Here is a 27,142-nt window from a genome sequence, read left to right as displayed (position 1 = left end):
TAATGCCTATTTTAAAGTCCTTAAAACATTTTATTTTTTTATCAATATTTTAAAGGAAATGCATATCCCAAGAGCATTACTGATAGTAACAATGTTTATAAAATTCTAACTTTTATGAATTGAATGCTTACTTTATATTTTAAAGTTTTTTCATTCATTATTTTATATATGAGTGTTTTGCCTGAATGTATGTCTGTGTTTAGTGCCCTCAGAGGCCAGAAGAGGGCATTGTAGTCCCTGGGACTGGAGTTACAGAGGTTTGTGAGTTGTGATGCTTGCTGATGCTGGGAATCCAACCTGGATCCTGTAGAAGAGCAGCTATCTTTCTGAGCTATCTCTCGAGCACCTGTTTAAAATTTTTTAAATTCGTCTCTATTTTTACTATTTATGTTTGTGTCTGTGTGAGTATATGTGCATTGGTGTGTGCTAGGGAAGGAAGTGTATGTGCCTGAGGAAGCCAGAAGAGTGATCCATTAGGGCTGGGGTTACAGGTTCTGTGAGCCACTCAGTGTAGGTGCTGGATCTGAACTGACAGTTGGTCCTCATGACAGTTAAAAACGTAGTAAGATGGGACTGGAGAGATGGCTCTGGTTCAGAGCACTGACTGCTCTTGCTTGGCATCCAGTCCGATTCTCAGCAGCCACATCAGGTGCAAATATACATATGTAAGAAAGAATACATAAAATCTTACTTGAAAAGCAGCAGGAGTAGCTTGGTGGTAGTGGCACATTCCTTTAGTCCTAGTACTTGGGAGGCAGAGACAGGCATCTCTGAGTTCGAGGCCAGCCTGGTCTACAGAGTTAGAGCTTGGGTCTAGGACAAAAACCAGGAGTACACAGAAAAACTGTCTCAGGAAAAACAAAGCAGCAGGAAAATTTAAATGGGCTTTTTTTTTTTTTAAATTTAGTGGATGAGATTATTTTCAAATAAAAATAAACATACAAGTAATGTTACCAGTGTTTTTTAGGGCAAACCCCCTGCTCAAGCAGCTCTAGGCTCAATCCACTTAGTACTCTAGTTAAACGGATAGTGGTGAGACTCACACATTAGGAAGAAGGGGTCCAGGGATCTTCAAGTTCATCTTCTAGGTTCCAGCATGAGGTTTAAGTCTAAGCAGAGAAGAAAATAGGGTCACAGGAAAGAGATAGTCATGATTAATCAGTCCTAGTCAAGGTGTGGGTCTCTCAGTTCTTGTTCATTGAGGGGCTCCTTAGAAGTCCTTATCAGTTGTCATTACTCTGATTCTTATTGGGTGGTGCCTGGGTGTATGTAGCCTCACCCTTCTGGATTACTGTTCTCATCTGGGCTGGTGAAGGTAGGTATCTGTCTTGTGAGATTTTGTTTTCTTGGTAATACAGAGTACTTATGGGCTCACATGAAGTGCAAAGATTCGTCAGTGCCTGTTTTAGTATCTTTATTTAATATTTAAATGCATCTGATTTAAAAATCAAATTGTCACAGAGAAACAGGGATATAGTTTAGTTTGTAGAGTGCTTTCTAAAGTACACAAGGTCCTGTGTTTTATCCCTAGTACCTGCCCTACACCTACACAAACCAAGCCAAACAACAATAAAATCGAAATGAAGTACAGTTAAGTTTTCATTTCCAGTGTTTTCCAGATTCAAAGAGGTTTCTTGTTTGTAAACTTTTAAAAATTTTTATTTTTAATGCATTAATATATGTTTAAACTGTTTATTGGTGGTGGGGACATTTCTGCTCCAGCGATACTTCCAACACATGTGTTGAGATCAGAGAACAACTTACAAGTGTTGGTTCTTACCTTCCACTGCGTGGGTCCCAGAGGTCAACTTGCAGCCATTAGGCGTGGCAGCAAGAACCTAGCCTACTGAACCATCTTGATGTTCCTTCAGTGCATAGTTTTTGCACAGGTACAAAATATATATATACATGGGCTGGAGAGATGGCTCAGTAGTTAAGAGCACTGACTGCTCTTCCCAAGGTTCTGAGTTCAATTCCCAGCAACCACAAGGTGGCTCACAACCATCTGTAATGGGATTCAATGACCTCTTCTGGTGTGTCTGCAGATGGCTATAGTGTAGTCATAAAAATAATAAATAAATAAATCTTTAAAAAATATATATCAATTAGCATTCCCTCACTATATTAATGAGTTCAATCAGTAGCAAAATATTCATCTGATCTGAACATGTACAGAATTTGTTCTTATTACTTCCTAAAAAATAGTGTTTTAAATTTAACCAGATTTTGTTTTTTTTTTAATTTTTGAGACAAGGTCTTGCTGTATAGCCCTCACTGGGCTAGAACTCACTGTGTACATCGTACTAGCCTTTAACTTGCAGAAATCTTCTGCCTCTCAGGCATAGGGATTACAAGCATGTGCCTGTGCAGCTGGTTCTGTGTGGTACTGGGGAGCCCAGGGCCTTGTGCCTGCCAGGCAGGCCCTTGCCAGCTGTGCTGTGTCCACAGCCTAGTGCACTAGATTTTTTTAAACCAGCATATAGCTTTCATTTTCTCCAAGGGCAGATATTTCAGAGTTTGATTTACATTTCAAATGAACACAATTTCATTTGTTTTCTGTGAATTTTGCTTTCACAGGCTTTCAACATTTTTTTTTCTATTCGAGTTTATCCTTTTGGCTACTGAATTGTAGTATTGCTTAAGACATTAAGAAATTAGTTGGGCTGGAGAGATGACTCAGCGGTTAAGAGCACTTCTAGAGGTCCTGAGTTCAAATCCCAGTAACCACATGGTGGCTCAGAAACATCTGTAATGAGATCTGATGCCCTCTTCTGGTGTGTCTGAAGACAGCTACAGTGTACTTGTATATAATAAATAAGTCTTAAAAAAAATTAGTCAGTTGTTGGCATATATATTTTGTGCAAGAACTTTTTAATAGTATTTTTAGTTGCCATGTCATGTTATTTTAATAACATTTAGAATTTATATGTAGATAGTAAAATAGTGCTTATAGATAGTATAATATTGACTTCCAACCAACCTCAAAATTGAGTTTATTGTTTACCAGGCACTTGACATACTTATCTCTAGTTCTCACCATTCTCTTCATGGTTGTTTCCTATTTGAAGGCACATGCCTATGGCTCATAGAAATTAGGTAGTATGTCCACAGTAGAGAGCTGTTCGTGCAGATAGAACAACCTGAGCTCCACCCACTCTGTGCACCTTCATGGTTAGAGAGACTCCCAGCACATGTGCACTCTGGCTGGTGTGTGCCCACACATATGCACACATTAAATGAATAAGTGTAGTAAAAAGTTGTTAGTATGTAGGAGCAAGGGAGGAGGTACAAAGCAAGAACTGAAAATTTAGTTTTCTCTCTTAACATAAATTTGAGGCAGCTTGTGGAGTCCTTACCTATGATGGTGCAGGTACTTCTATGGGTTTGTGTATTTGTCTCGTGTTTACAAATGACATTAGTTCATTAGGAGAATGTTAATATAAGCTGGGTGTTGTGATGCACACTTAATCCCAGCACTTGGAGGTAGAGGCAGACAGGATCTGGGTGAGGTAGGGGCCATCATGGTTTCCACAGGGAATTCCAGGGCAACCAGGGCTACACTCTGGTGTTACAGGCAGGCACCACCACTGCAGGCTGAGATTCTCATTTTCAAATAGCAGTGGAAGACAAAAGAATTCAAAGCAGACTCAGTAGAATTGGATGTGACTATTAGAGGCTGAAAAGCATGCAGTGAGTACTGAAGGGATTACATCATGAAAAAGGAAACTTGCTTAAATTTGCCTTCTGAGTTTTGTTGCCCTGTTGATACAAAAAAATAAATGCCTATTCTAAAGTAATAAAAAAGCTGCAAAAATGCTTTTTTTTAAATCTAACAAATCTGTTTTTTTAAAAACTGTGTCTGTTCATATGTATGAATGTTGATGTATGCATGGTGCTGCAGATATGTGGAACTCAAAGGACAGTCTTAGGCATCAGCCCTCACCAGACACTGTTTTTAAAAAAATTGGTCCTCACATTGGCATGACAAGTGCTCTATGCACTGAGCCGGTCTCCCCAGTCCCAACAGCAGATTCTTTAAGTAGAAAACCCAGAATGCAGTTCCTGGGACTTTCCTAGGAAGAACATTAGAGACACTATTGCAGCTCATGGGGCGCTTTAATACTGAATAGGGCATTTGTAACAGGGGTGCTTTTCTTTTCAAAGTTCCATTATAACCAAAGCGGAAAGAACATTAACGTTAATGCCTAGTGTAGGAGGACCCGAGTGTGGATAGCAGAGGAAATGAGCCAAGAGTTTATGAAATGATGTATTCTGTCTCTCTCTCACCATCAAAAAATACCTAAGCAAAACTAAAATTACCTTGTATGCTCAAAAAGTTAAAAATACTTGTTGCTCTGGAGACAGTCTCAGTCTGGATTTCTTCCTGGCAGTTTAAAGATTTATGCAGACCCGCAGGGAAGTAACATTTCATATTTTCAACACCATAGCTGACAATATTTGTTCCTATGGCTGAGATGAATCATATCTTGCTTTGCCTTCAGCATTAGTGGGAACATTGAAAGGTCTCTGTAAATATTGACTAAGTCTGGCTCACCACCCCTAGTTTTTATTTTAGAATGAACATGCTTTAAAGTGTTAAGCCATATAAAGAACTGTGTATATATTTTAATATCTGTGTTTAGAAACTTTGTATCTATTTCCTCAGTAGTGATTATGCATTACTGTTTCAAGGTAGGTTTTATTGAGGAGGAAAAAACCATGGGCACTTTAAAATAGAGCAGCAACATTATATACACTAGTGAGAGTTCTTCCATAGGATATCAGGTGGATTGCTAGAAACAGTGGGATACAAATCCCTGAGATTTTTGAACACTCAGTTTGTTGTTGAGTTTCACAGTTTACTAGCTGTGTAACTTCTGAGCCTCCACTTTTAGTTTTATGAAGTAGAGACAATGCACAGATTCAGATTATCTTTAGAGCAGGTAAGTGTAATTAGTGCCACACAACATAGCCTTTAACAGTGAACTTTTGAGATAAGCAGGACACCCAGCTCAGCCTTCAACTGTCCACATGTGTTTCCTTATTAATCAGTTTTCAGGAAAGATAAACACATAAGCTTTTACCCTCATTCCTAAGCACTAGTTAATGAGCTTGCTACTCCTTTCTCACATTCATTCCCTCTCGAATATGAAGGTTTTTTTTTTTTTTAAGTACATTGTTTAAACTAGGATACACAGAATCACTTAAGATAACAGTACTTTTTGCAAAAATAGATTACATAGTACTCAGAAATGCAGGGAATAATCTTATTCTTTAAAACTTAGGTAGCAGGTGCCTGAAGCTCAAGCAGCCTTCAGAATGGAGGCAGGGACACCAGAGAGCTATGCTGTAAAAGAAACCACTTGCCTGAAAACTGTCCCTGTGTTCACACAGTGCTAAACAAATCAACCTGTGTCAGTTCTTCCAAGTGGGTCTCGGGTACTACAAGAAAAACAGTTGGGTGAACTCTCAAGTAGCCAGAAGTGTGCTTTGTAGTTTCTTTATGTGAGCATATGTGCCATGGCATATAGGTGGAGGTCAGAGGACAACTTGAGGGAATTATTTCTCTTTGTAGGTCCCACAGATCAAACTCAGGTTGTCAGGCTTGGGAGCGAGCATTTTTACCTATGAGCTATCTTGCCAGTCCCCATGTCTCTTTTAAAGCTTTTTAAAATGAATTCTGCTAAGCTTTTATAGCTAAACCAATTAGTGCATTTGTCTTTACAGGAAGAATAATGCTGTATGTACCTAGTAAGTTGTTAGCTGCTGTGGGTCTGGAGAGATGGCTTGGTTAAAGTACTTGCTGCTTTTGCAGGAGACTGGAGTTTTCTAGTGCCCATGTTGGACAGCTTACAGCAACCTGTAACTCTGGCTTCAAGGGATCCAGTACACTCTTCTGGCTTCTCTGGGCACTTACTTGTGTGTCCCCATGCCCACACACAGAGCAGTGGAATAAACTTTTTTTTTCCCTGAGAGAAAATATGGAGTGTTTCACAGATTTGCATACCATCCTGTGCAAAGTCCTTGCCAATCTTCTCTTTGTAGTTCTAAGTTTAGTGTATGTGAAATCTTGAAAAAAATTACTGGTTATAATTTGGGTGGATATTATTCATCTCCTCTCTTGTAGATTCTAAAGAGTGAAATTAAAATTAGGCATCTATTTTATCTTTAAACTGTGAATGCATTCTTCATTCAGGCATTTTAAATTATACTTGACATCAAGTACTGAACGCTTTTCACAAAACTTGAGAGTCGTGGTGGTGGATGGAAAAGAAGAAAGCGAGTACAGAGTGAAGTGGCAGGATTTCTTCAGTGGACACGTGGTTGGTGAGTGTGAAGATGGTGTTTTGTGATGCTTCTGGACTGATGTGTTTTATCTTGTCACTCTGCAATGATGGAAAACCTGACATAGCAAAGGAGAGAGGATTTACATCAGTGCATGGTTTGTGAGGCTTTGGTTCACGATGCTTTGGATCTGAGGTGTGATGAACTGTGGCAGAGGCCTGTGATGGAGGAGGCAGCTCACCTCACAGACCAGGTAGCATGGAGTACACAGAGAGGTATAGGGACAAGGCACATCTTTCAAAGGCATGCCCCCATGACCTACTTTTTCTAAGTAGATCCCACCTCTCATTAGCCTACTCAGTGGTGAATTCATCAGTGGGTCAGTTCCTAGATGGAGTTAGGAGGCATTTTTAGGTTCAGACCATCATTTAACTTAATTATGGTCTGTTTTTTTCCACTTTGGTGGATGTGTAGGAAAGAGATGCCATAGTAGGCTTCATAGATTTATTTGAGCTGTGTAAGTTTGGGAGCAGAATCATTTTAATAGGAAGTGGCATGTTGTTTAACTAGCCTGTCTGTCTCCCTCCCTCTCTTCTTCCCTCTCTCCTTCCTCTTAAAGTAACCCAAACTGGCCCCAAGTGCACTGTTGTTCCATCCTGCATGAATTCCACGTGAAGTACTGCACCTGGCTAAGTTTGGATTTTACTTTTTTTCCTATAATAAGAAAAAGGAAATGGTGTTTCCTTTTATTTTATTTTACTTCATTTTATTTTATTGAGATAGGGTTTTTCTGTGTAGCCCTGGCTGTCTTGGAACTCATTCTGTAGAACAGGTTGGTCTAGAACACAGGGCTCTGCCTGCCTCCTGAGTGATGGGCTTAAGGTGTATGCTCAGCTAACTTTCCTTAGTTTTTTGTCTTTGTTTGTGAGACAGGGTCTTACTAGGTAGCGTTGGCTGACCCACAACTCATGATAGTTCTCCTGTCTCAGTTGCCTTACTGCAGAGATTGTAGACTCTTCCTTCTTTCCTAAATAAATTTAGGTTAAATTTATGCAGAGGGAAAGTGGGTAAGTGTCATGTTACCTGACCTGTTCTCCTCTTGGGAAGACTGAGGTTCTGGGCCTTTTCAGGATTGTGTTTCTTGTTTGCAGTGCTCTCTGTCTAACAAGGTAAAGGCTATGCTGATGCAGGGCCCCTCTGATTTTTTTTCTAATTATCAGCCATGAATAGGTTATTTAGTAATTTAGTAATATTATTTAGTAATCTCTCTTTAGTATTTATGCATTGGAATGTGTGTATGAATTCCATACCCATATGGGGGTCAGAAGATAACCTATTGGAGTTGGTGCTCTCCATGTGTGGGTCCCAGCAATATAGTTCAAGTCATGAGGCTTGGTGACAAGGGCCTTTAGGCCTGCTGATTCGTTTTGTTGGCCCTGAATCAAATATTTTTGATAATAAAAACACCCCTTTTCACCCCCAAGGTGAGCCTGACTCTAGGGTTCTAGCCCACATAGGAGATGATGATGTTACAGTAAGAATCAACACAGACGGGGCAGAATATAACATAGAGGTAAGTCTGCATGGAAGGGGGTTGTATTGTGGGTCATGAGTTTGAGAGAGGGTCTCTTACAGCCCATGCTGGCCTCTAACTGGCTGTGTAGCTAAGGTTGGCCCTGAACTACAGATCTTTTGCCTCTTTGTCTGCCTTCTTTTGGAGTTGAATTTCTCTCAGAAGTTTGTCTCTATGGTTGTTTCAGAGCTTCTTGGTTGTTTTAAGAAGCTAAAGCTAGTTAAGTACAGTGGGCCAGCTCTGCAGTCCTACTTGGGAAGCTCAGGCAGGAAGATTGCCTTGAGTTTTCTGCTTAGCACCCAGGAAGGCAAAGGCCAACTTGGGTTACATAATAGTGAGCTCTGAGTCCGGTTCTCTCTCTCTCTCTCTCTCTCTCTCTCTCTCTCTCTCTCTAAGATATATTTATTTTATGTATGTAAGCACACTGTCGCTGTCCTCAGACATACCAGAAGAGGGCATCAGATCCCATTACAGATGATTGTGAGCCACCATGGTGGTTACTGGGAATTGAACTCAGGACCTCTGGAAAAGCAGTCAGTGCTCTTAATGCCTCTCTGAGAGTGCTGGGGGTTGACATCACAGATTAGAACAAACAAAGGGCTCAGAGAGAGACCCTGAGGTGCTTTAAGAAACCTAATTCTAGGGTTGGAGAGATGGCTCAGCGGTTAAGAGTACCCACAGTGTACTCGCATACATGAAATAAATAAATCATCTTAAATAGAAAAGAGAAAAGAAACCTAATCCTAAATGCTGCAACTATGCCACTCTGTCTTCTTTGTAGTGCTAGTAATTGAGCCCAGGGACTGTTAACGCTCACTAAATGCTTGACATACACTGGGTGCTGTGCATGCCAAGTATTGCTAGCTATACTGTTCTTCCCACAAAACTAGGTTCAGAAAGTACATAGTTTGTCATCATGTTTTTCAATTAACAATATAATTATGACGGGGGAGGTGATAACATTTGAAATGTAAATACAAAGAGTATCTAATAAAATAATTAAAAAATCAATATAATTATGCATATCTTATCAGGTTAATAAATATAGATCTAAATAAAGTTTCTTTAGTGGAGGCTCTCTAGTAGACCATTGTTTAGCCAGTCCTTTGTTGATGATGAACAGTGTTGAGCACACTTCTGGGTGAATATGGTTTTAATTGGGTTGGTTGGGGTAACCAGTCTTAGGGGGTCTCTATTGTTGCGTTGTTTCATTTTGTTTTTGAGATTGAATCTTCCTGTAGCTCTGTAGGAGGCCATTTTGTCTATGTTAGGGCTTCAGCATCCTCAACAGCTTGTGTGAGGGTTCATTTCTCTACGGTCTCACATCCTGATGGGCATAAAGTGGTGACTTACTCATTTTCTTTGTCATAACTTATGTATAAAATCCTTTTTTACATTCTTCAAAGCTGAGACCAGTATACTTCCAGAAAACTTGGCTTTGTAAAAATGAAAACAGCCCTTTGGCTTGTGTACCCTTTGGAGTACATGGATTGTGTTTACTGTGACCTGGCTCCATGTTATACATGCATCATTGTCTCTGTGGTGCTGGGGGTTGACATCACAGATTAGAGCAAACAAAGGGCTGCTTTCTTGGAAACCAATACAAGGTTTAGGCATATTGTTAGGAGTTTTCAATCATCTCTTATAAAAGAAAGTTTTTGCTGTATGTAAAACCTATCATGTCAAAGTGCCTGAATGTTAAAGGGAGATGAGGTGTGCACACCACATACATAGGAACATCACCTGCTGGCACTGCAGCCTGTCAGTGCAGCGTGCCGCAACACTGGAGTGGGAATTACAGAAACATTTTCAATGGGTTTATGGAAAAGGATAGACTTTTTCTTTACAAGCTTGTACAGAAATATGCATAAAATAGTGAATAACTGTAAATATTTGCTGTGTAAGATAAAACAAGTAATTTATTCTCTAAGAAACAATATTATCTAAGAACAAAGAATGTTTTGAGAATTTTATTTAATGTTTAGAAATTCTCTGGTTTTTTTGTTTTTGTTTTTTATTATTTCATCATCTTTGTTTTCCTTTTTAGCCACTTTGGAGGTTTGTTAATGATACTAAAGATAAAAGAATGCTGGTGTATAAGTCTGAAGATATCAAGGATGTTTCACGTTTGCAGTCTCCAAAAGTATGTGGTTATTTAGATGCAGATAGTAAAGAGTTGCTTCCAAAAGGGCTCATAGACAGAGAGCCATCCGAAGGTAAGACTTAAAAATATATTTCAGGCATGACATTAGCACATCATACTGCTTCCGGAGGGTGTTTCTTAATTGGTAAAAATAGCATGATTACTAAATAACTCAAGCGTTTGGTCTGAAAATATAGTTTTGTTACAGAAATTCTTAATTCTTTTTCTGTTAAGTAGTAATTGAAAACTAGAGATCGATAGGTGCAGTTTAACTGTCTTACCAGAGACCAAGGAGGGAGGCATGGCCTGAGGAGAATCTGTACTTCGTAGACCTTCAAAAACAGTCAAATGCTGTTTCTGAAAAGTGGTCTTGAGAGCTTGTAAGAGATTAGTCAGGTGTCAAGAGAGCTCTGCGGTGTTTGATACACATAGGCTGTCAGTCATAGACAGATCTACTTGGGGTCATTTACAACAAACTGTTGGATGGTGTTTTTCTGTCTTCCTTATTTTCCTTTTCATGGTTTAAAGAGGCAAGGCCTTGATAAGTTCTCAGGTTGGCTTGAACTGCCTGGCTCCAGCCATCCTCCTCCAGTTCTTGAGTAGGTGGGATTGCAGGCATATGCTACTGTGTTAGGCTTGTTGTCAGTATTTGTGAAGATTGAAAAGCATTGTTAACATTTTAGGATATTGATAATGTATTCTTAAATAATTAAATTATTTGATAAGTATTTTGTTAACAAAGACTAATCTTTTAAGTTTTCTATTATAAGGATACATTTGTTTGTAGCACTGTGTGTACACAATTTATTAAAAAGGAATAATGATGATTTTGCTTCTACTTGCTTTAGTGAGGCTCCTTGACTGACAAGTATGAATATCTTAGTATTGTATGATAAACACCAAGATCAAAAGCAATTGTGTAAGAAGATTTTATTTCTCATTATAGCTTACAGTCCATTAGAAAGGAAAGTCAGGCCATGAACTTAAGGATAGATTGCTACCTACTGGTTTGCTCCTCATGGCTCCCTCAGCTTGTCCTCTTGTTTGCTTGTTGTTCAAGATATGGTTTCTCTGTGTAGCCCTGGCTGTCCTAGAACTTGCTCTGTAGACCAAACTAACTTTGAATCTCAGGATTCACCTGTCTCTGCTTCTTGAGTGCTGGGATTGAAGGCATGTGATACCATGCCTGACTTTAGCTCTGTTTTCTGTTTTTGTTTTTGTTTTTAATACAACCCAAGACCACCTTCGTAGGGGTGATACCACTCACAGTTGGCTGGCTCCTCCCATATAAATTGTTAATTAAAGAAAAAAAGTTCCACAGACTTGCCTACAAGCCAGTCTCATGGAAGTAGTTTTTCGGTTGAAGTTTCTTCTTCCCATATAATTTTCTAGCTTGTGTCAAGTTGACAGAGTAGCTATCCCAATGTATATGAGTATGTCTATGCCTGTGTTTCTATATATACCTACTTATAGGTATTAGATGTGTATGTGTATATGTCTACATACTCCATAAACATATTTTCACTTATGAGTAAGTGAACATTTGCTTATAAGTAAACATTAAATAGCCTGTTTGTATCTAGGAGCTGAGAAGATTGCATCCCTACACAGATGATCTTAGAGATGCCTCCAGTTACCCTGGGTTACTTATATTTTGATTATTTTAAAAATGGTCTGCTCTGCAGCACAGTGGCCTTGGTTCTCCATCCTCTTTCCTCAGCTTCCTAAGTGCTGGTTACCTGTGCCATCACACTTGGCTCAGTATTACTTAACTTTTAATGTACAATTAACTTTTAAAAATTTTATTTTTAACTTTATTTTTGATTAATTCATAGAATTCTAGAAGAAAATGACCAGTCTAGTGAAGATTATTTTACTATATTAAACACATATGAAAATTTCTTTTCCTTTGTGGTGGTGGGTTTGAACTGGACTCTTGCATATCCCAAGTCGCATTGGTTTTGGATTCAACAATTTTAAACCTTATATTATTTTTTACTTTTTGTCTTTTCCCAGATTTATTATAACTTAATATTATTCAAAATACCATTAGGACAGATGTTATGGTGTATGACTATTTTCTTCATACTTGAGAGGTAGAGGCAGTAGGGTCAGAGCTGAAGGACATTCTTGACTGCATAGGGAATTTGAGATCAGCCAAGGCTGCAATAGACCCTGTCTCCAACCTTCCCCTGAAAAAGAAAAAGATGCCTTTAATGATATTAAGCTTAAATAATGTTTGTTTCAGAAAAAGATTAGAACTAAGTGTTACTGTAAAAAACCCTCCTTGTTTTGATGAATTTTAATTTAATAGTGCATACAAATTCACATTAGAGTTTGTTCGTCGAGTGAAGAGACGAGCTGAACCTAACCCCTTGAAGAATACTTGTAAATTACTGGTGGTAGCAGATCATCGATTTTATAAATACATGGGCCGGGGAGAAGAGAGCACCACTACAAATTACTTAGTAAGTATTTGATGATATACAGGTTAACTTAGCAAGTCATTTATGTGGTAAATTAATTCTGTTAAGAGAAGGCTACAGTAATTTACATCTTAAACTAGGCCTGCTCCAGATACTGTTAATTTTCTGTTATTCTGAGGGTTTACTAGGATCTTACATTTCTATATAGAAACTATAGTTTCAAAATTATGAGAAAGCATTTTGCTTTAAAGTGACTATTTTTCTATACATTAAACTTTTCTACATAATAAATTAGGGGAACATTTATAATGTATCTTCCTTATGCAAGTGATCTCTTTATAAACATTAGTATCACATGCATGGATCTATACTTCAGAATAAAAAATATATATATTTGTGAGAACATGTGTGTATTTTCTGCTTGTATCTATCCCACGGATGTTTGTTATTGTCATGTTACTGAGAGGTAACCTTAGGATAGAATATGAAGTAGGTGAGACACTCATAGCCACAGTTAACTGGGGGCAGAGATAGGAAGATTAAAGACATTATATACTGTTCTGGGGCTCACCCTAGGACCTCATGTCTGTGAGCAAGTGCCTTGCACTGAGCTGTATCCTCAGCTTGACATGGAACTTCTAGCATTTGCTACAAAAATTTTAAAGTCAAGGAAATGATTTTCCCTGGAATTGTTTTTTCTCTCAGTATGACCCTATTCATCTTGGTAACTTGGCACTGATTAAAATGTTGTCATTGAGGGAATAGAAGAGAAGGCAGCTATTCATGAGCAGCAGCCCGATGCAGCAAAGACAGCTTTCTCATCGCCTCCTTACCCAGTCTCTCCTTTTTATTCCAACTCTCCCTCAGCCTTCTTTCCTTCTGTCATGGATGAATTTATTAGGAGAATAGTGGGCATCATTGTAACTGTTGTTCATACGCCAAGAGAGTTTTTCTTAAAAGGTCCTTATCTGGGGTTTATATTAAAGGACTCCTTATGTTCTGCTTCTTACTGTATACCACGAGTGTGAACATACTGTGAGGCTCACTTTTTCAAAATGCATTTCTCACTGCTACTCAAAGCAAAGAACTGGTCCTTCATAGCTGGAACAAGCCTGCTAACCCATTTTTTTTTTAAACAGATACTCTTTTTTGAGAAAAGATAAATAGTTTAATTTTTTGTTGTTATTTTTGTTGATAAGTAGTTTATTTTTCTGATGTTAGAGTTTTTGGTAAATCAGTGACTTTATTTTCATCGTTGACTGGGATGGCAGTAACATTCTTTCTTGTGGCAGTGTTTTAAGCTTGGCTCTAGGGATAATTTTTGATACACCCCTCAGTGATAAAGATTGATTTCTCAATGCCAGTTTTCATAATCTTGTTTTTTTCTCCACTAGATATTTAGTCTAGTAGGTTTTATTACATTGAAAACAGTGGTATATTCTGTATAACTTCACCTTTTATATCCACAGATAGAGCTAATTGACCGAGTTGATGACATATACCGGAACACCTCGTGGGATAATGCAGGATTTAAAGGTTATGGGATACAGATAGAACAGGTATTCATCAATAGTAAGCCTTGTGCTGATCCATGAGTTTATATATAGTAAATATATTTCTTTCAAAACCCAAAACCTACCTTAACATTAATCATAAACATCCTCATTTTCTAAATTTTTAAAAAAGATATATTTATTTGTTTGATGTATATGAGTACACTATTACTGTCCTCAGACACACCAGAAGACTGACCGGATCAGATCCATGGTGGTTCTGAGCCACCATGTGGTTGCTGTGGATTAAACTCAGGACCTCTGGAAGCGCAGTCAGTGCTCTTAACCATTGAGCCAGCTCTCCAGCCCATGAATTTTTTTTTTTTTTTTTTGATGATAAATTGTGTTGTGTTTTGGTATTTAATATTAGTTGATAAAGTTTCTGTCTTGAGGGCTATTTTAGGAATGAAACCTCTTAATGCTATTATATTCCTCTTGTCTGTTAATTATCTTTCATTTCCTGTAGTGTTTTCTTTTTCTTCTGATCATATGTCAGACTTTGGTTAGAATTCTAGTACATAAACCAGCAATGGCAAGATATTCTAACTAAAGGGGGTTCTGATGGAATCCTACAGTTTTGAATCTATAGAAATTTACTTAAGAATACAATGCAGGGGAAGAGTTTATACACAGCAGCAGATGGAGAGGCTTCTCTCCTTCTGTTCCTTAGCTGATATAGCATGCTGTTAGTGCTACACTAGAACCTCATAATTATTCTTGGTAAAATTGACTTTGGTAGTTTGGAAATTGAGTATTGCTTTGGAAAAATACATGTTTTGATATAATTTTTGGGTTATTTGTATTAAAACATAGTCTTATAGGTTATATTGTGCAAAATTGTTAGATTAAAAAACAAAGGAAAACTACAAAAAAACTCACTGACTTGGTCATGCATATAATTCTAGTTCTTGGCAGGCAGAGTCAGGAGGATCTCTTAAGTTCTAGGCAGCCTGGTTTACAAAGTGAGCTCTAGATCAGTCAGGATTTATCTCTCCAAAGATAATATGTCATGGATGTGCATTATGCATGTGCATGTAAGTCTGTATTTAACACTCTGGCAATATGCTGTATACTCTTGGCCCTTTGGCTTTTTATTTTGTTATGTTAGATATTATTTCCTATTGATAATGTAAAGCAGACTTAGTGGTTTTAAAATCACTACTATGTTCAAGTTTTTACGGATTAGTAAATAGTTCCTTTTTGTTTTAGGAACTTGGAAACAATTGAAGAACGTGGCAGTATAGGAAACAGAAATGCCAATTTCTTTAATCCATTGAAGATGAATTGGAGGATGTAATTTAGGTGTGCAGTCATATTGGGCTTCCACTTGCTTCTTACCACAATTGACCTTGACCTTCCCCTTATGGTTACTGTAATGTCAGTGCAGACAGAAGGGAGGCCCTAACCCTTTTCCCAAAGACTCTGATCAGAAACCTTTGTTCCTTCTTAGTGGGTTTAATAGGAATTTGTCTATTTGTCTTAAATACACATGAAAGGAGAAGCTCCAATTCTTTTTATAGTCTTCTATACTTAGGTACAAAAGTGGTGTTCATCCCAACCCTTCATTTTTAAATTATTGGCTATAATTGTAATAAATATCTTAGGTTCATGCAATCCAAGTTCTTGGTTTTTTTTTTTTTTTTTTTTTTTTTTTTTTTTTTTTTTTTTTAATAATGTGGAGGATGTGAGAATTTAGTACATTTATAACTTTATAAATAATTCATTGACATGTTTTCTATACCATATGTTTTTCAGTTAGTTTTGGACAATAAATATTTGAGCTAAAGAATTTGAGTTGCAAAACATTTTTTATGGGAGTAGATGAGAGAGAGAGAGAGAGAGAGAGAGAGAGAGAGAGAGCATGCATTCACATGTGAATAGCTTGTATGTTTATTTTTTAAATAAGGCTTTGGTTATATAGCCCAGATTGGCCTTGAACTAATAGTGATGTCCTGTCTCTGCCTACCAAGTGCTAGGGTTATATAAATGCTGAATTTTTAAAAAGACATGGAGTTATGGAAGGTTATAAACTTGCATAATGGATGCTGGAGAAGCAAACCTGAGTCCTAAGTAGGAGCAGGTGCTTCTAGCTGCTGAGATCTCTTGAGCTCTCAGATGCTGGGCTTTGGTATTGGTTTTGGTGATGGTTTTTAGGCAGGATCTCTCCAGTCTTCCCTGGCCATCCTGGAACACACTATATACATCAGGCTAGCCTTAAATTCAGGTCTACCTGCTTCTGGCTTTGGAGTTCTGGGCTGAAGGTGTGTGCCACCACACCTGGCCAGATGCTGGTTTTTGTTGTTGTTTTGTATTTTGCTTTTTTTTTTTTTTTTTTTGAAATGATGAAATAATGCAGTCTTAGGATGTTTTGGAATTGTTCTAAGTATGTTCTCTCTTAAGTATAGATTCGAATTCTCAAGTCTCCACAAGAGGTAAAACCTGGAGAAAGACACTTCAATATGGCAAAAAGTTTTCCAAATGAAGAAAAGGATGCTTGGGATGTGAAGATGTTGCTAGAGGTAGGTCATGTTCTGCATGGTTCTTTTAATTTTAATGCATACATGTATCTATACTAGTGAAGGAACATGGTAGAAACTGTAATGCCTTTGAGCATTTAATTAGGCACAATGGCCTTTCTCTGGAAACTAACATGAATCATCATTATGTAGACTTTTATACTGTTTTGTACCCCATGTCTGAAACTTAACCACAAATCTTTCAGGGCAATACTTACCAAAGAAGCTGTGAGCATGTATTGGCCAGCACAAATATCACTTGAGATCTATAGAACATTTTGTCTTCATTCCTTCTTTAGTGTACTGCTACAGGATTCCAATGTCTGTACTTTATTGCAAATTGGCTTACTGTACTGCTATATATGCTGATTTCTTGGTGCTGCTGTAACAAATGACTACAAAGTTAGCAGCTTGAAACATTTGAGTGGGTTTGTTGTTGTCCTTACTTTTTTTTTTTTTTTTTAATCTGTACTTTCAATGTTTTAGTCCAGGTGAGCTTATGTGAATTTCTTACTTATGCACCACATACAAGAACAAGATTAAGTTTGAAACTTGAATGGAATTAAAGGCTTTTATCATCCCCCCCCCACATTGAAATCATGTGGTGTGTTTATATAGCACTGTTTTATGTAATTTGATCTGCCAGCTACCAGGAGGGAGATTTAGATAGTATCTTTTTTGTTTTATTTTGTAGGTGATGTTTGTTTTTCTGAGACAGGGTTTCTCTGTGTAGCCCTGGTTGTCCTGGAACTTGCTCTGTAGACCAGGCTGACTTTGAACTCAGAGATCCACCTGCCTCTGCCTCCCATTGCTGGGATTAAAGGGCTTCGTATCTTTTGCTTTTAAGATAAGTCTCAGCAGATGTGTCTGTCAGCTTCAGCACCGCAGTGTGTGTGTGTGGGGGGAACACTGGCACTTATTTTGTCATAGCTCTGGAAGCCAGAAATACAGGGTTGAGGTACTAGCAATAGCAAGATCGCTTTCTCCTCAGGCCTCTCTTTAGCATGCTGATGTCTTCCTTTACGTGTGTCCGTGTCCTGATCTCATGAACATATGCAGTGCTGAAAACACAGTTTTAGTGTGGCACTTCCTTGAGGTTGCATTCATGTGGCCCTGGATTTGGATCCTAGCAGTACAAACAAATGAACAAGCATTCCTCCAAAGTAGCTCCCTTAATTAGGGCCTGTGACTATGACCCTACTTGCTTTGGTAAAGTCTCTGTATCCAAACACAGCTGCGTTCTAAGTTTGTCAGGGCCAGAACATCAGTGGATGAGCTGTGATATATGTCTTGTCTGGGTTAGTCATAGGGTAAACCTGAGCAGCCCGACCTCCTGAGTGCTGAGACAGCTAACCCACCACATCACTGCTTCCTGTGGGCCCAGAAGTGCTCCTTTCATTTTCTTCCTTCAATCCCAGAAAAGTCTTAGCACCTCACTCACCCCGTTACCAAGGGACTATCAAGATCCCAGCCGGCACATCAGATTTTCTTATCTTTCATTTAAAATGTACATATGTATGCTAAGTCAGGATTTCACATGTTGGCTTTGAACTCACAGAGTTCTACCTGCCTCTACCTCTGCCTTCCAAGTGCTGACATTAAACATTTTCAAAAGTCGTCTTCTTTTTTTTTTTTTAAACGTTGAGTTTTTTGGATTGTTAGGTACAAAAGTAGAAGCAACTAAATTAAGGCACGTGGAGTCAGGGGTGGAGAAGAGGTTGTGGGGATAAAGTGGATTTAAATGTTTTATTTTGTTACCATAAAATCAAGAATGTATGCGGGGAAGCGGCGCGCGTGCCCGGGCAGGCCCCGGTCGAGCGCCGCTCAGTGACGGGGCACGAGCTCACCAGCGCCCAGGAGGCCGGGGCCTGAGCCGGAGCGCGCGCCACTGCCCAGCCCGGCCGCCCCGGCCCTGCAGATGGTCGATCCGCCGCCCGCACCCGGGCCCTGCGCTCCTGCTCCCGCTGGTCACCGCGCGAGGCCAGGAGCAGGACCAGACCACTGACTGGAGGGCCACCCTCAAGACCATCCGCAATGGCATCCACAGGATAGACACATACCTCAACGCCGCGCTGCACCTGCTGGGCGGAGAGGACGGACTCTGCCAGTACAAGTGCAGCGGGGGATCGAAGCCTGTTCCACGCTATGGATATAAACCATCACCACCAAACGGATATGGCTCTCCATTGTTTGGTGTTCATCTGAACATTGGCATCCCTTCCCTGACCAAGTGCTGCAACCAGCACGACAGGTGCTATGAGACCTGCGGGAAAGGCAAGAACGACTGTGATGAGGAGTTCCAGTACTGCCTCTCCAAGATCTGCAGAGATGTGCAGAAGACACTCCAACTAGCTCAGAACGTCATTCATTTAGGCTGCAAGCCATACCTGGACAGCCAGCGGGCTGCATATTGGTGTCTTTACGAAGAAAAGACAGATCTGTAAAGAAGCCCCTGACAGACGGTGAGCAGGAAAGAATGGAGGACAATTTCTGCCAAAGAGCTGATCTTTTTACAGCCTGAAGCTGCCTTAGTTTTGTGACGGGTCATTTTGAGACCTTACTATACTGTGTCTTGATTTTAAAACCTCTTAAGTGAAAAGGGTGGGCCAGGAAGAAACAGGGAAGAGTGTGCTTGGGACTGGGAGAGAGCAAGAAATCTAAGATCATGCCTTCCTGGGCCTCGCTGTCTCGGTGGCTCCCCCACACTGGGAAGAAAGCTTTAAGCCTATGTGACTTGGTTTTCATAGCTGTACTTAACAATAAAAATGAAAGCAAATGTAAAATCTACCGTAAGGACTTTTCAGCATTATTACTTTTTGAAATATAGGACAACCTTCCCTTAGAACTATTATTTATTTTGAATTTTTAAATATACATTTACACCTGGAGGAACTATTATTTCTCCATTTTAATTATACATAATGCGTTATTTCTCTGGATCCCACTAAGATAGGTATAAATGTTACTCACAATCACAAGGTTTCCAAGTGTGCATTTCTTGTTCAGTTGGAATCACTGGTTGACACTTCTCTTGAGAGACAACCCAGGACATCTAAGGATTGTGATGTGTACAATATTCAGAAACCACAGCACTCTGGTTTACAAACCACTTATAGCAAGCATCATTTTTTGCTGTGAATTTTAGGAATAATGGGTTTAATGAGCCAAATCTGTGCACTATATGCTGCTAAGTTTGTGGTTACTCCCTAATCCCCATTTCTCATCTTCTATTCTGGAGTATTGTTAAAAGACTGACAGTTTCTAATGGAGGTCTTAAAACCTTTTCTTGTTAATAATAATAATAATAATAATAAGAATGTATGCTTTTTTATAAACTTATATTTATAACTCTCTTATACTATAGAAACTTTTAAATTCAAACAAAAATCTTTCACAGCCTAAATAATTAAAAATAACCGTTACATAGCACCCTTAAATTCTTGAAATACTTTGGCATACTGTAGCATGGGGATGCTCTAGTCCTGATGAGGTCTCTGTAGAAGAGCAGTGACTTCATTCTGAGTAGATGGAGGGTGCCTGAGTGCTACCCACCACCTCCGTGACCACTGCGCTCCCTGCCTGCCCCGGGAAAAGCATTTGTGTTTGAGGGATTATGGGTGCTAGTGCCAAACCACAGCTGTTCTGTAATGACCAGTTGATGTACCCTTGAGTCTGGCATGATGACAAGCTAATGAAGAATTTCTCTTTTTAAAGCAATTTAGCTTTGATATAGCTGAAGAAGCATCTAAAGTCTGCCTGGCTCATCTTTTCACATACCAAGATTTTGATATGGGAACTCTTGGATTAGCTTATGTTGGTTCTCCCAGAGCAAACAGTCATGGAGGGGTTTGTCCAAAAGGTAAGTCTCTCATTGCACTGTCATGACACTGAGAGATGAATGAGCAAGCTGAGTGGGTTATGGTTCAGTTCTGAGTTTAAGAGGCAGTTTTTGTCTGTTTACTTTTTTTTTTTTTTTTTTTTTTTTTTTTAGCGTATTACAACCCAGGTGTGAAGAAGAACATCTATTTGAATAGTGGTCTGACTAGTACAAAAAATTATGGTAAAACCATTCTCACAAAGGTATGTTTTTTGATTTTCTATTTTTATTAAAAATAGTGTGTGTGCACACCACATGCACACAAGCATGTGTCCCTACAGATACCAGAAGAGGATGCTGGAATTGTTGGGGCTGGAGTTAGAGTAGATGGTTGTGAGCTGTCTGATAGCAGTGCTGGGATTGAACATGCAGTGCTTTTAACCACTCAACCAACTCTCCAGCCTCTGCTTTTGTTTTTAAACAGGACAGATTTAAGATCTATTACATTAGTATCTTAGTTATGTGTTTGCACTGGTATCTTTGTAAAATGTAGTGTGTACTTGGCTGATAATGTGGCTGAATGTGTTCTGACCTTAAGCATTTAAAGCATTGCTCTGTTGTCTACTGGTGTTTATGTGTTATTAAACAGGATATGAGTCTTTAGTCTTTGTGACTTTGGTTTTCTAAAAGATTTTTATATCTTGTTTTGGGGTCTAGAGATGTAGCTCAGCTCATAGAATGAATGCTGGCCTAGCATGTACTATATAAAATCAGGGATAATGATACATGCCTATAACTCTGCCCTTGGGAGGGTGGAGGCAGGGGATCAACAATATCAAGATTGTCCTCAGCTCCATAATAAGTTCATGGCCAGCTGAGGATATTTGAGACCTATCTCAAAAAACAAAGCAAAACAAAGAAAAAAACCTGTTTTCTTAGATACATCTTGTTACAAATAATAGGAAATACAGTAAACATGTCCTCATGCTGCAGCCTCGGCTCTGTTAAGGAAAGGAGGAAAAGAGACTAGAGCTACTGTAGGCTGTCCTTCTACCACAGCTTTTCTACAAGCCTCACCCATTGGTACTGGTTATGCCTCCCGGGATGCTAGTCGGCAACATGAATGCCCATAGCACCAGGGCAGGAAGGCACCCGTTTTTACTGACTGTGTTGTTGTCCAGTATAGAATTGGGGCACTTTAGAAATAGACAGAGCTGGGCATGATGATGCACACTTTGATCTGAGCACTCTGGAGACAGAGGCAGGCGGGTCTCTTTGAGTTTGAGGTCAGCCTGGTCTGCAGAGTGAGTTCCATGACAGCCAGGACTATCTATGTAGAGACCTTGTTTCAAAAAACCAAGTATAGTTATAATGGGGAGGGTATGTATTGATAGAAAAAATTAGTATATGGTACACTGGTATGTTGACTCTTGAGGGCCTCTGGAAGAGTAGTCAGTGCTCTTAACCACTGAGCCACCGCTCCAGCCCCCTTTTTGTTTTTTAACTAAATGAATATATTGTTTATATATGTACATATGTGCCCGTATGAATTCATGGTTAAAGAGGAACCTTCATTTTTAGTTGCAGTAAATATTAAAAATAAAAATATTAAAAATCTGCTTCTACCGGTCCTGTGCGGTCTCACTCAGGAGCCGCTTCAGTGTGGAGCCAGGTGCCTGGTCTTTTTCTCTACCATGCGGTCCACTCTGCCACCCTGGCTGCTTCTGACCCGAGTGGTCCATGACCACCCCAGCATGCTGTTTTCACTCACTTTCCCTTAGCGTGTTGTTGCCATGCCTGGCACACACACATCCCAACTCCGAGGAGGGCTTTGTGTGTCCTGCCACTACACCCTCTTTTGATCTCAATTAAGTCACCACTTCAAAGAACACACCAAAATACTCTGATCCAATTGGTAGGGTATAATTTGCCCACCTAGAAAAGTCAGATCAGCCTGTACAATTCCATTCCTTATAAATATTCATAACAACCTGTACCAGTATAGAGATGCGCAGAGAGGAACGTCTGCGTCTGCCTCCATGCTGCTGCTTCTTTAATCTCCTTTCTCCTTCTCTCCCGCCTTACGAAAACCTTGTCCCCGCCCCACTCTACTGTCCAGTCATGTATCTCCTGGACATCAACCTACAGTTTTTGATCTTCTGGAACTAGAGTTACAGGTGGTTGTAAGTGCAGTAGACACTCTAAACACTGAGTCATATTCCACCCCACCCCCAAATTGTATTTATTGGGGTCAGGGAGATGGCTTAACAGGTAGATACTATACAAAACAACTCTGACCTCGTTTACTGTGCCACACCCTCCCATGAGTGTAAAAAGTTTTTTATGTGGGGTGTGTATGATAGGTGGATATGGGTATGAACTGCTTATGGGAATAATTCTACTTCCATTTGATATGAAAAATGTAGCAGGGGCCCAACTGGCAAAAATGGCTGTTGATTACATACTTTCTTTGCCTGATTCTTAAGGAAGCTGACCTGGTTACAACTCATGAATTGGGACACAATTTTGGAGCAGAACATGATCCTGATGGGCTAGCAGAATGTGCCCCAAATGAGGACCAAGGCGGAAAGTATGTTATGTATCCTATAGCTGTGAGTGGTGACCATGAGAATAATAAGGTATGTGTGTTTTGCTTGTGTTTAGTGGTAGGGAAGAAGGCTATGCAATGTTAACAGAAATGGGGCTCGGGAAAGTATCCATCCCTAGGTGTTTCCTCAGAGGTGGAACTGTCACATACAGTAGGAACCTGGTGTATGGTTCCATCTTAAGGGTCCTCACAGCTGTCATTTGGACAGTTCTGTTAATCACATAGAAGCTGGGTTCCTTATGACAAGTACAGTAGTGATTTTGGCCAAGTCCTATTTTGAAGGTGCTTGGCTCAGCCTTAAAAATGACCTTGACAGGTTTATTTACAGTTGTCCCTCATTTAATTTAGTAGTACTTTACAGTGTGCCGTCACCGCCCTTCCTCCTAGTGCCCTTCCTCTTCCTCCTTCCCCTGTGCACTAGGGATGAAGTGTGCCTTAATAAAACTGTTAAAAACAAACAATAAAAATGGACAAGAAAACCTTGAAGCTGAGAGGAAGCTGGTGAGGGGCGAGAGCCTCAGTGAGACTGTTTTCTGTTTACTGCATGCTTAGACACTTGTGCAATAGACTAAAACACCCAATGAAGAAAGTCTCATGTGGCTTCTGTACTGGATTGTTCTGTTACAAGGGCACTGCCAGCTTGGGGGACTGTTTAATTTTGTGCACTCTGCTCAAGGGAAAGCACATGATGCTACTTCCTCTTCTGTGGAAATCCCCGTGGCCTGTGAGAACCTGCTAGTGGGAGTGGAGCGTGGGTAGAACTGGTTTTTTTGGGGGATGCTGAGCTGTCAGTGAAGCACAGTTGGTTTTGCCCTGCATCCATCACATTTAGTACACATTTTCTCCTAACAGTTTAGTTTTCCAACTGGTATCTCCCCTTAGGAAAAAATACTGTTCATCTTCTGTTTTTTTATTTGTCTTCTATCTTAATTCTATTTCTATTTTATTTATTTGTGGGGGTCATGTGTATGCTATGACATGTGTGGAGCTCAGAGGACAGCTTTTCGGGGTCTTTTCTTTGATCTGGGGATTGTGCTCAGGTCATCAGGTTTGGCAGCCGGGTCCTTTTACCTGCAGAAACCCTTCATAAATTCCTCCCTCCCTCTGTTTCCTTCTTTCTGTCTTTTTTGTTTTGTTTTGTTTTCTTTATTTTTTTCTTTTCTTCTTTTTTTTTTTTTTTTTTCTTTTTTCTTTTTTTTGATACAGGGTTTCTACATAGTCCTGACTGTCCTGGAACTTGCTGTGTAGCTCAGGCTTGAATTCACAGAAGTCTTCCTGCCTCTGTGTCCTGAGTGCTGGGATTAATTGTATAATACCATGCCCAGTTCATGAGTTTCTTAAACATTTTTTAACTAGGTGAAAAGGACTATAGGATTTAGAAATTAAAGATGGTTATTATTAATTAAAGGTGGTTCTTTCATTTCACCTGGACACATGGACACATAGCTCTGTTTGCTACTAGATGGACAAATAAGCTGCCACCCTATGGTGCTACATGAGCTGTGGACACTGATATTAGTGGGAAGAAAAGGGAGGGATGCTGAGGGCTGTGGTCTCCTAGAGAAGGACACTGAAAGGAAGCAAGGCTGTAGACGAAGGTATAAAGGGACGACTAGGATTTAGAGACAGTGGTCAGAATGCCAGTGACAGATTGGCCACAATGTGCTCAGCAGGGTCTAGTTCCTAGAGACCCATTGTTTGAGAGTGTAACTGCTAATGATGAGGTATGCTTGCTGGCTGTGGTGGTTTAGGTCCTTATCTAAGGTTACTCTAACCATGCTGACCTGTGGGACACAGAGGTGCACTCCTTTAACCCCAGTATCCGAGAGGCAGAGGCGGTGGATCTTGAGTTCAAGGCAAATCTGTTCTAGAGAGTTCCAGGACAGAAGTCAGGCTATTTTAAGATCCTTGTCTTAAAAAAAAAAAAAATTAAACACCCTAGCCATTTTGTATTGACTATCTTTCTGAAATGAGTACTTTGGCAGTGGTGGAGCAAAGCCAGATAGCTCCTGGAAGGTTTCTACTCTGGGTTCAGTTTGAATTCTTCATTTTATATTCTAGTCAAATGTTCTCAACATTCCTAATGGTGCAGTCCTTTCATACAGTCCTCATGGTGTGGTGGCCCCAGCCATAAACTTATTTTCATTGCAGCTTCATAACTATAATTTTGCTAGTTATGAATCAATAATATGTAGGATGTTTGAAAGAAGTTACAACCCACAGGTTGAGAACCACTGTTCTAAAAGCACAGGGTGGGCTGGGCAAGCAAGCAAGATTTACAGAAGCGTAGGTGGCAGTCTACACAGCCCATTCTTTCAGCCATCCCTCCAGGTCGTTCTCTTCCAGACAGCAAGCGAGGTCATGCTTGGCAGTAGGTGGTAGAAGCAGTGCTTTAAGTGAACCACTCAGTAAGTCAAAGTCTAATAATTGGTGTTTTCTTTCTTACTCTATTTCAGTAATTTCTTACTGTGGCGTTTGCAGGTGTCTGCTTGACATAGCTCAGTGGCATTGGTGGGGGTTTTACAGTCAGGGTTTGTAGAGTAGCACCACCTGGGAATGCATTTCATCTGGTTCTTTCTACTCTCATGGCCCTCTTTTTCTTCTAAGATGTTTTCAAACTGCAGTAAACAGTCCATCTATAAGACCATCGAAAGTAAGGCTCAAGAGTGCTTCCAGGAGCGCAGCAACAAGGTGTGTGGTAACTCCAGGGTGGATGAAGGAGAAGAGTGTGACCCCGGGATCATGTACCTGAACAACGACACCTGCTGCAATAGTGACTGCACACTGAAGCCAGGTGTACAGTGCAGGTGAGAGGTGTTCCACAGAGCCAGGGGATTGGGATAATGAGGGTCCAGATAACAGGAGAGTCAGGAGATTGCAAATGCAGGCAATTTAGCTGACTTGCAACTTTCTCTGGAACTTAGAGATCCATCTACCTCTGCCTCCTTAGTGCTTTAAGATTTTTTTTTAAAAAAAGATTTATTTATTTATATGAATACACTGTCACTTTCTTCAGACACACCAGAAGAGGGCAATGGATCCCATTACATTTGGTCGTGAGTCACCATGTGGTTACTGGGAATTGAACTCAGGACCTCTGGAAGAGCAGTCAGTGTGGCCCCCCCCTTTTTTAAGATTTATTTTTATTCAGAATCAGGCTTGGTGGCACGACTGTCTTTACTCGCTGCCTCATTGGAGTTTTTAAAAAATCTTTTAAAAGCCAGACTTGGTGGGCCGTGCTTTAATCTGAGTTTTTGAAAGGCAAGAGGGAAGCAGATCTTTGTGAGTTGGAATCCAGCCTGGTGTACAAAGTGAGCTCCAGGCCAGCCAAGGCTACACAGTGAAACTCTATATGGAAAACCCAAAATCTTTTTAAAATAAACAAAGTTGATTTAACAAGCTGACTCATGGCTCCATCTATTACAGTAGCAAAATATTAGAATAATCAAAGGTAGTGCATTTAGAATACAAATTGTTATTGTGTACCCATATACTAGAATAATATGGAGGTGGTGTTTAATGATAAGAAGCAAATTCCAAATTATAAGATACCTACATTTCCATTTTTTTTAAAGTACCCTAATAGTGGTGAATAAGTCATCTATACATTGTACCTTCTAACTTGTAGATTCTGTTGGGAGTGGTGTGGGACCCAGGCTGCTTTGTTTTTTTACCCACTGGCACATCTCCCCATACCCCCAAGTCTTTCCCTTTGTAGCCCTGGCTATCCTGGAACTCACTCTGTAGACCAGGGTGGCCTCTGGCTCAGAGACCTACCTGCCTCTGCTTCTGAGTGCAGGGGTTAAAGGCGTGAGCATCACTGTCTGGCCTTTCTCTTAACTAGTTAATGAAAGTAAAGAATGCCAGGCTACTATTAAGGTGATTGCTGTTTACTTACTTGTCACATTAAGGGACGGACACACACACACACACACACGGTGCAGATAACTTCAGAGGAGTCAGACTGCAGTAGTGGCTTGGGCTTAGGGTCTTCAGTGTTCAGGTCACTAACACAACCATAGAGTTTGATGTTGGGCTGTCATTGGAATTGAATGGTGTTTGTCTTTTCTTCATAGTGATAGGAACAGTCCTTGCTGTAAAAATTGTCAGTTTGAGACGGCCCAGAAGAAGTGCCAGGAGGCTATTAATGCTACTTGCAAAGGAGTATCTTACTGCACAGGTATGTTTCCATTGCTTCTCTGGTGTCCTGTGGCATGTGAA

General features: G+C 39.9%; 2 protein-coding genes across 4 annotated transcripts in view; both read left to right on the top strand.

Annotated features, from left to right (window-relative positions):
- ADAM17 (ADAM metallopeptidase domain 17) overlaps positions 1–27,142 on the top strand; it is a 46,921-nt gene that overhangs the window by 11,936 nt on the left and 7,843 nt on the right. Inside the window, exons 3-13 of one of the 3 annotated variants that reach the window (XM_080916946.1) lie at positions 6,197–6,327; positions 7,770–7,858; positions 9,906–10,074; positions 12,336–12,469; positions 13,897–13,986; positions 16,386–16,499; positions 20,211–20,355; positions 20,488–20,576; positions 22,800–22,952; positions 25,529–25,728; positions 26,998–27,101. In XM_080916946.1, coding sequence (XP_080773072.1) covers positions 6,197–6,327; positions 7,770–7,858; positions 9,906–10,074; positions 12,336–12,469; positions 13,897–13,986; positions 16,386–16,499; positions 20,211–20,355; positions 20,488–20,576; positions 22,800–22,952; positions 25,529–25,728; positions 26,998–27,101 — 1,418 coding nt within the window. Of the gene's footprint in view, positions 1–6,196; positions 6,328–7,769; positions 7,859–9,905; positions 10,075–12,315; positions 12,470–13,896; positions 13,987–16,380; positions 16,500–20,210; positions 20,356–20,487; positions 20,577–22,799; positions 22,953–25,528; positions 25,729–26,997; positions 27,102–27,142 lie in introns of those variants that run through there. The other 2 variants (XM_080916947.1, XM_080916948.1) reach the window with 2 other exon arrangements.
- Positions 18,272–18,940, top strand: LOC308436691 (group XIIA secretory phospholipase A2-like; the record flags this gene model as incomplete). Its single annotated transcript, XM_080937691.1, has 1 exon — positions 18,272–18,940. The coding sequence occupies one exon, from the start codon at positions 18,272–18,274 to the stop codon at positions 18,938–18,940; it is 669 nt and encodes a 222-aa protein (XP_080793817.1).

This window comes from Micromys minutus, assembly GCF_963924665.1.
Source record: "Micromys minutus genome assembly, chromosome: 1".
NCBI lineage: Eukaryota > Metazoa > Chordata > Mammalia > Rodentia > Muridae > Micromys > Micromys minutus.
Note: the sequence above shows the minus strand (reverse complement) of the source record. Positions and strands in the feature narration are given on the sequence as shown.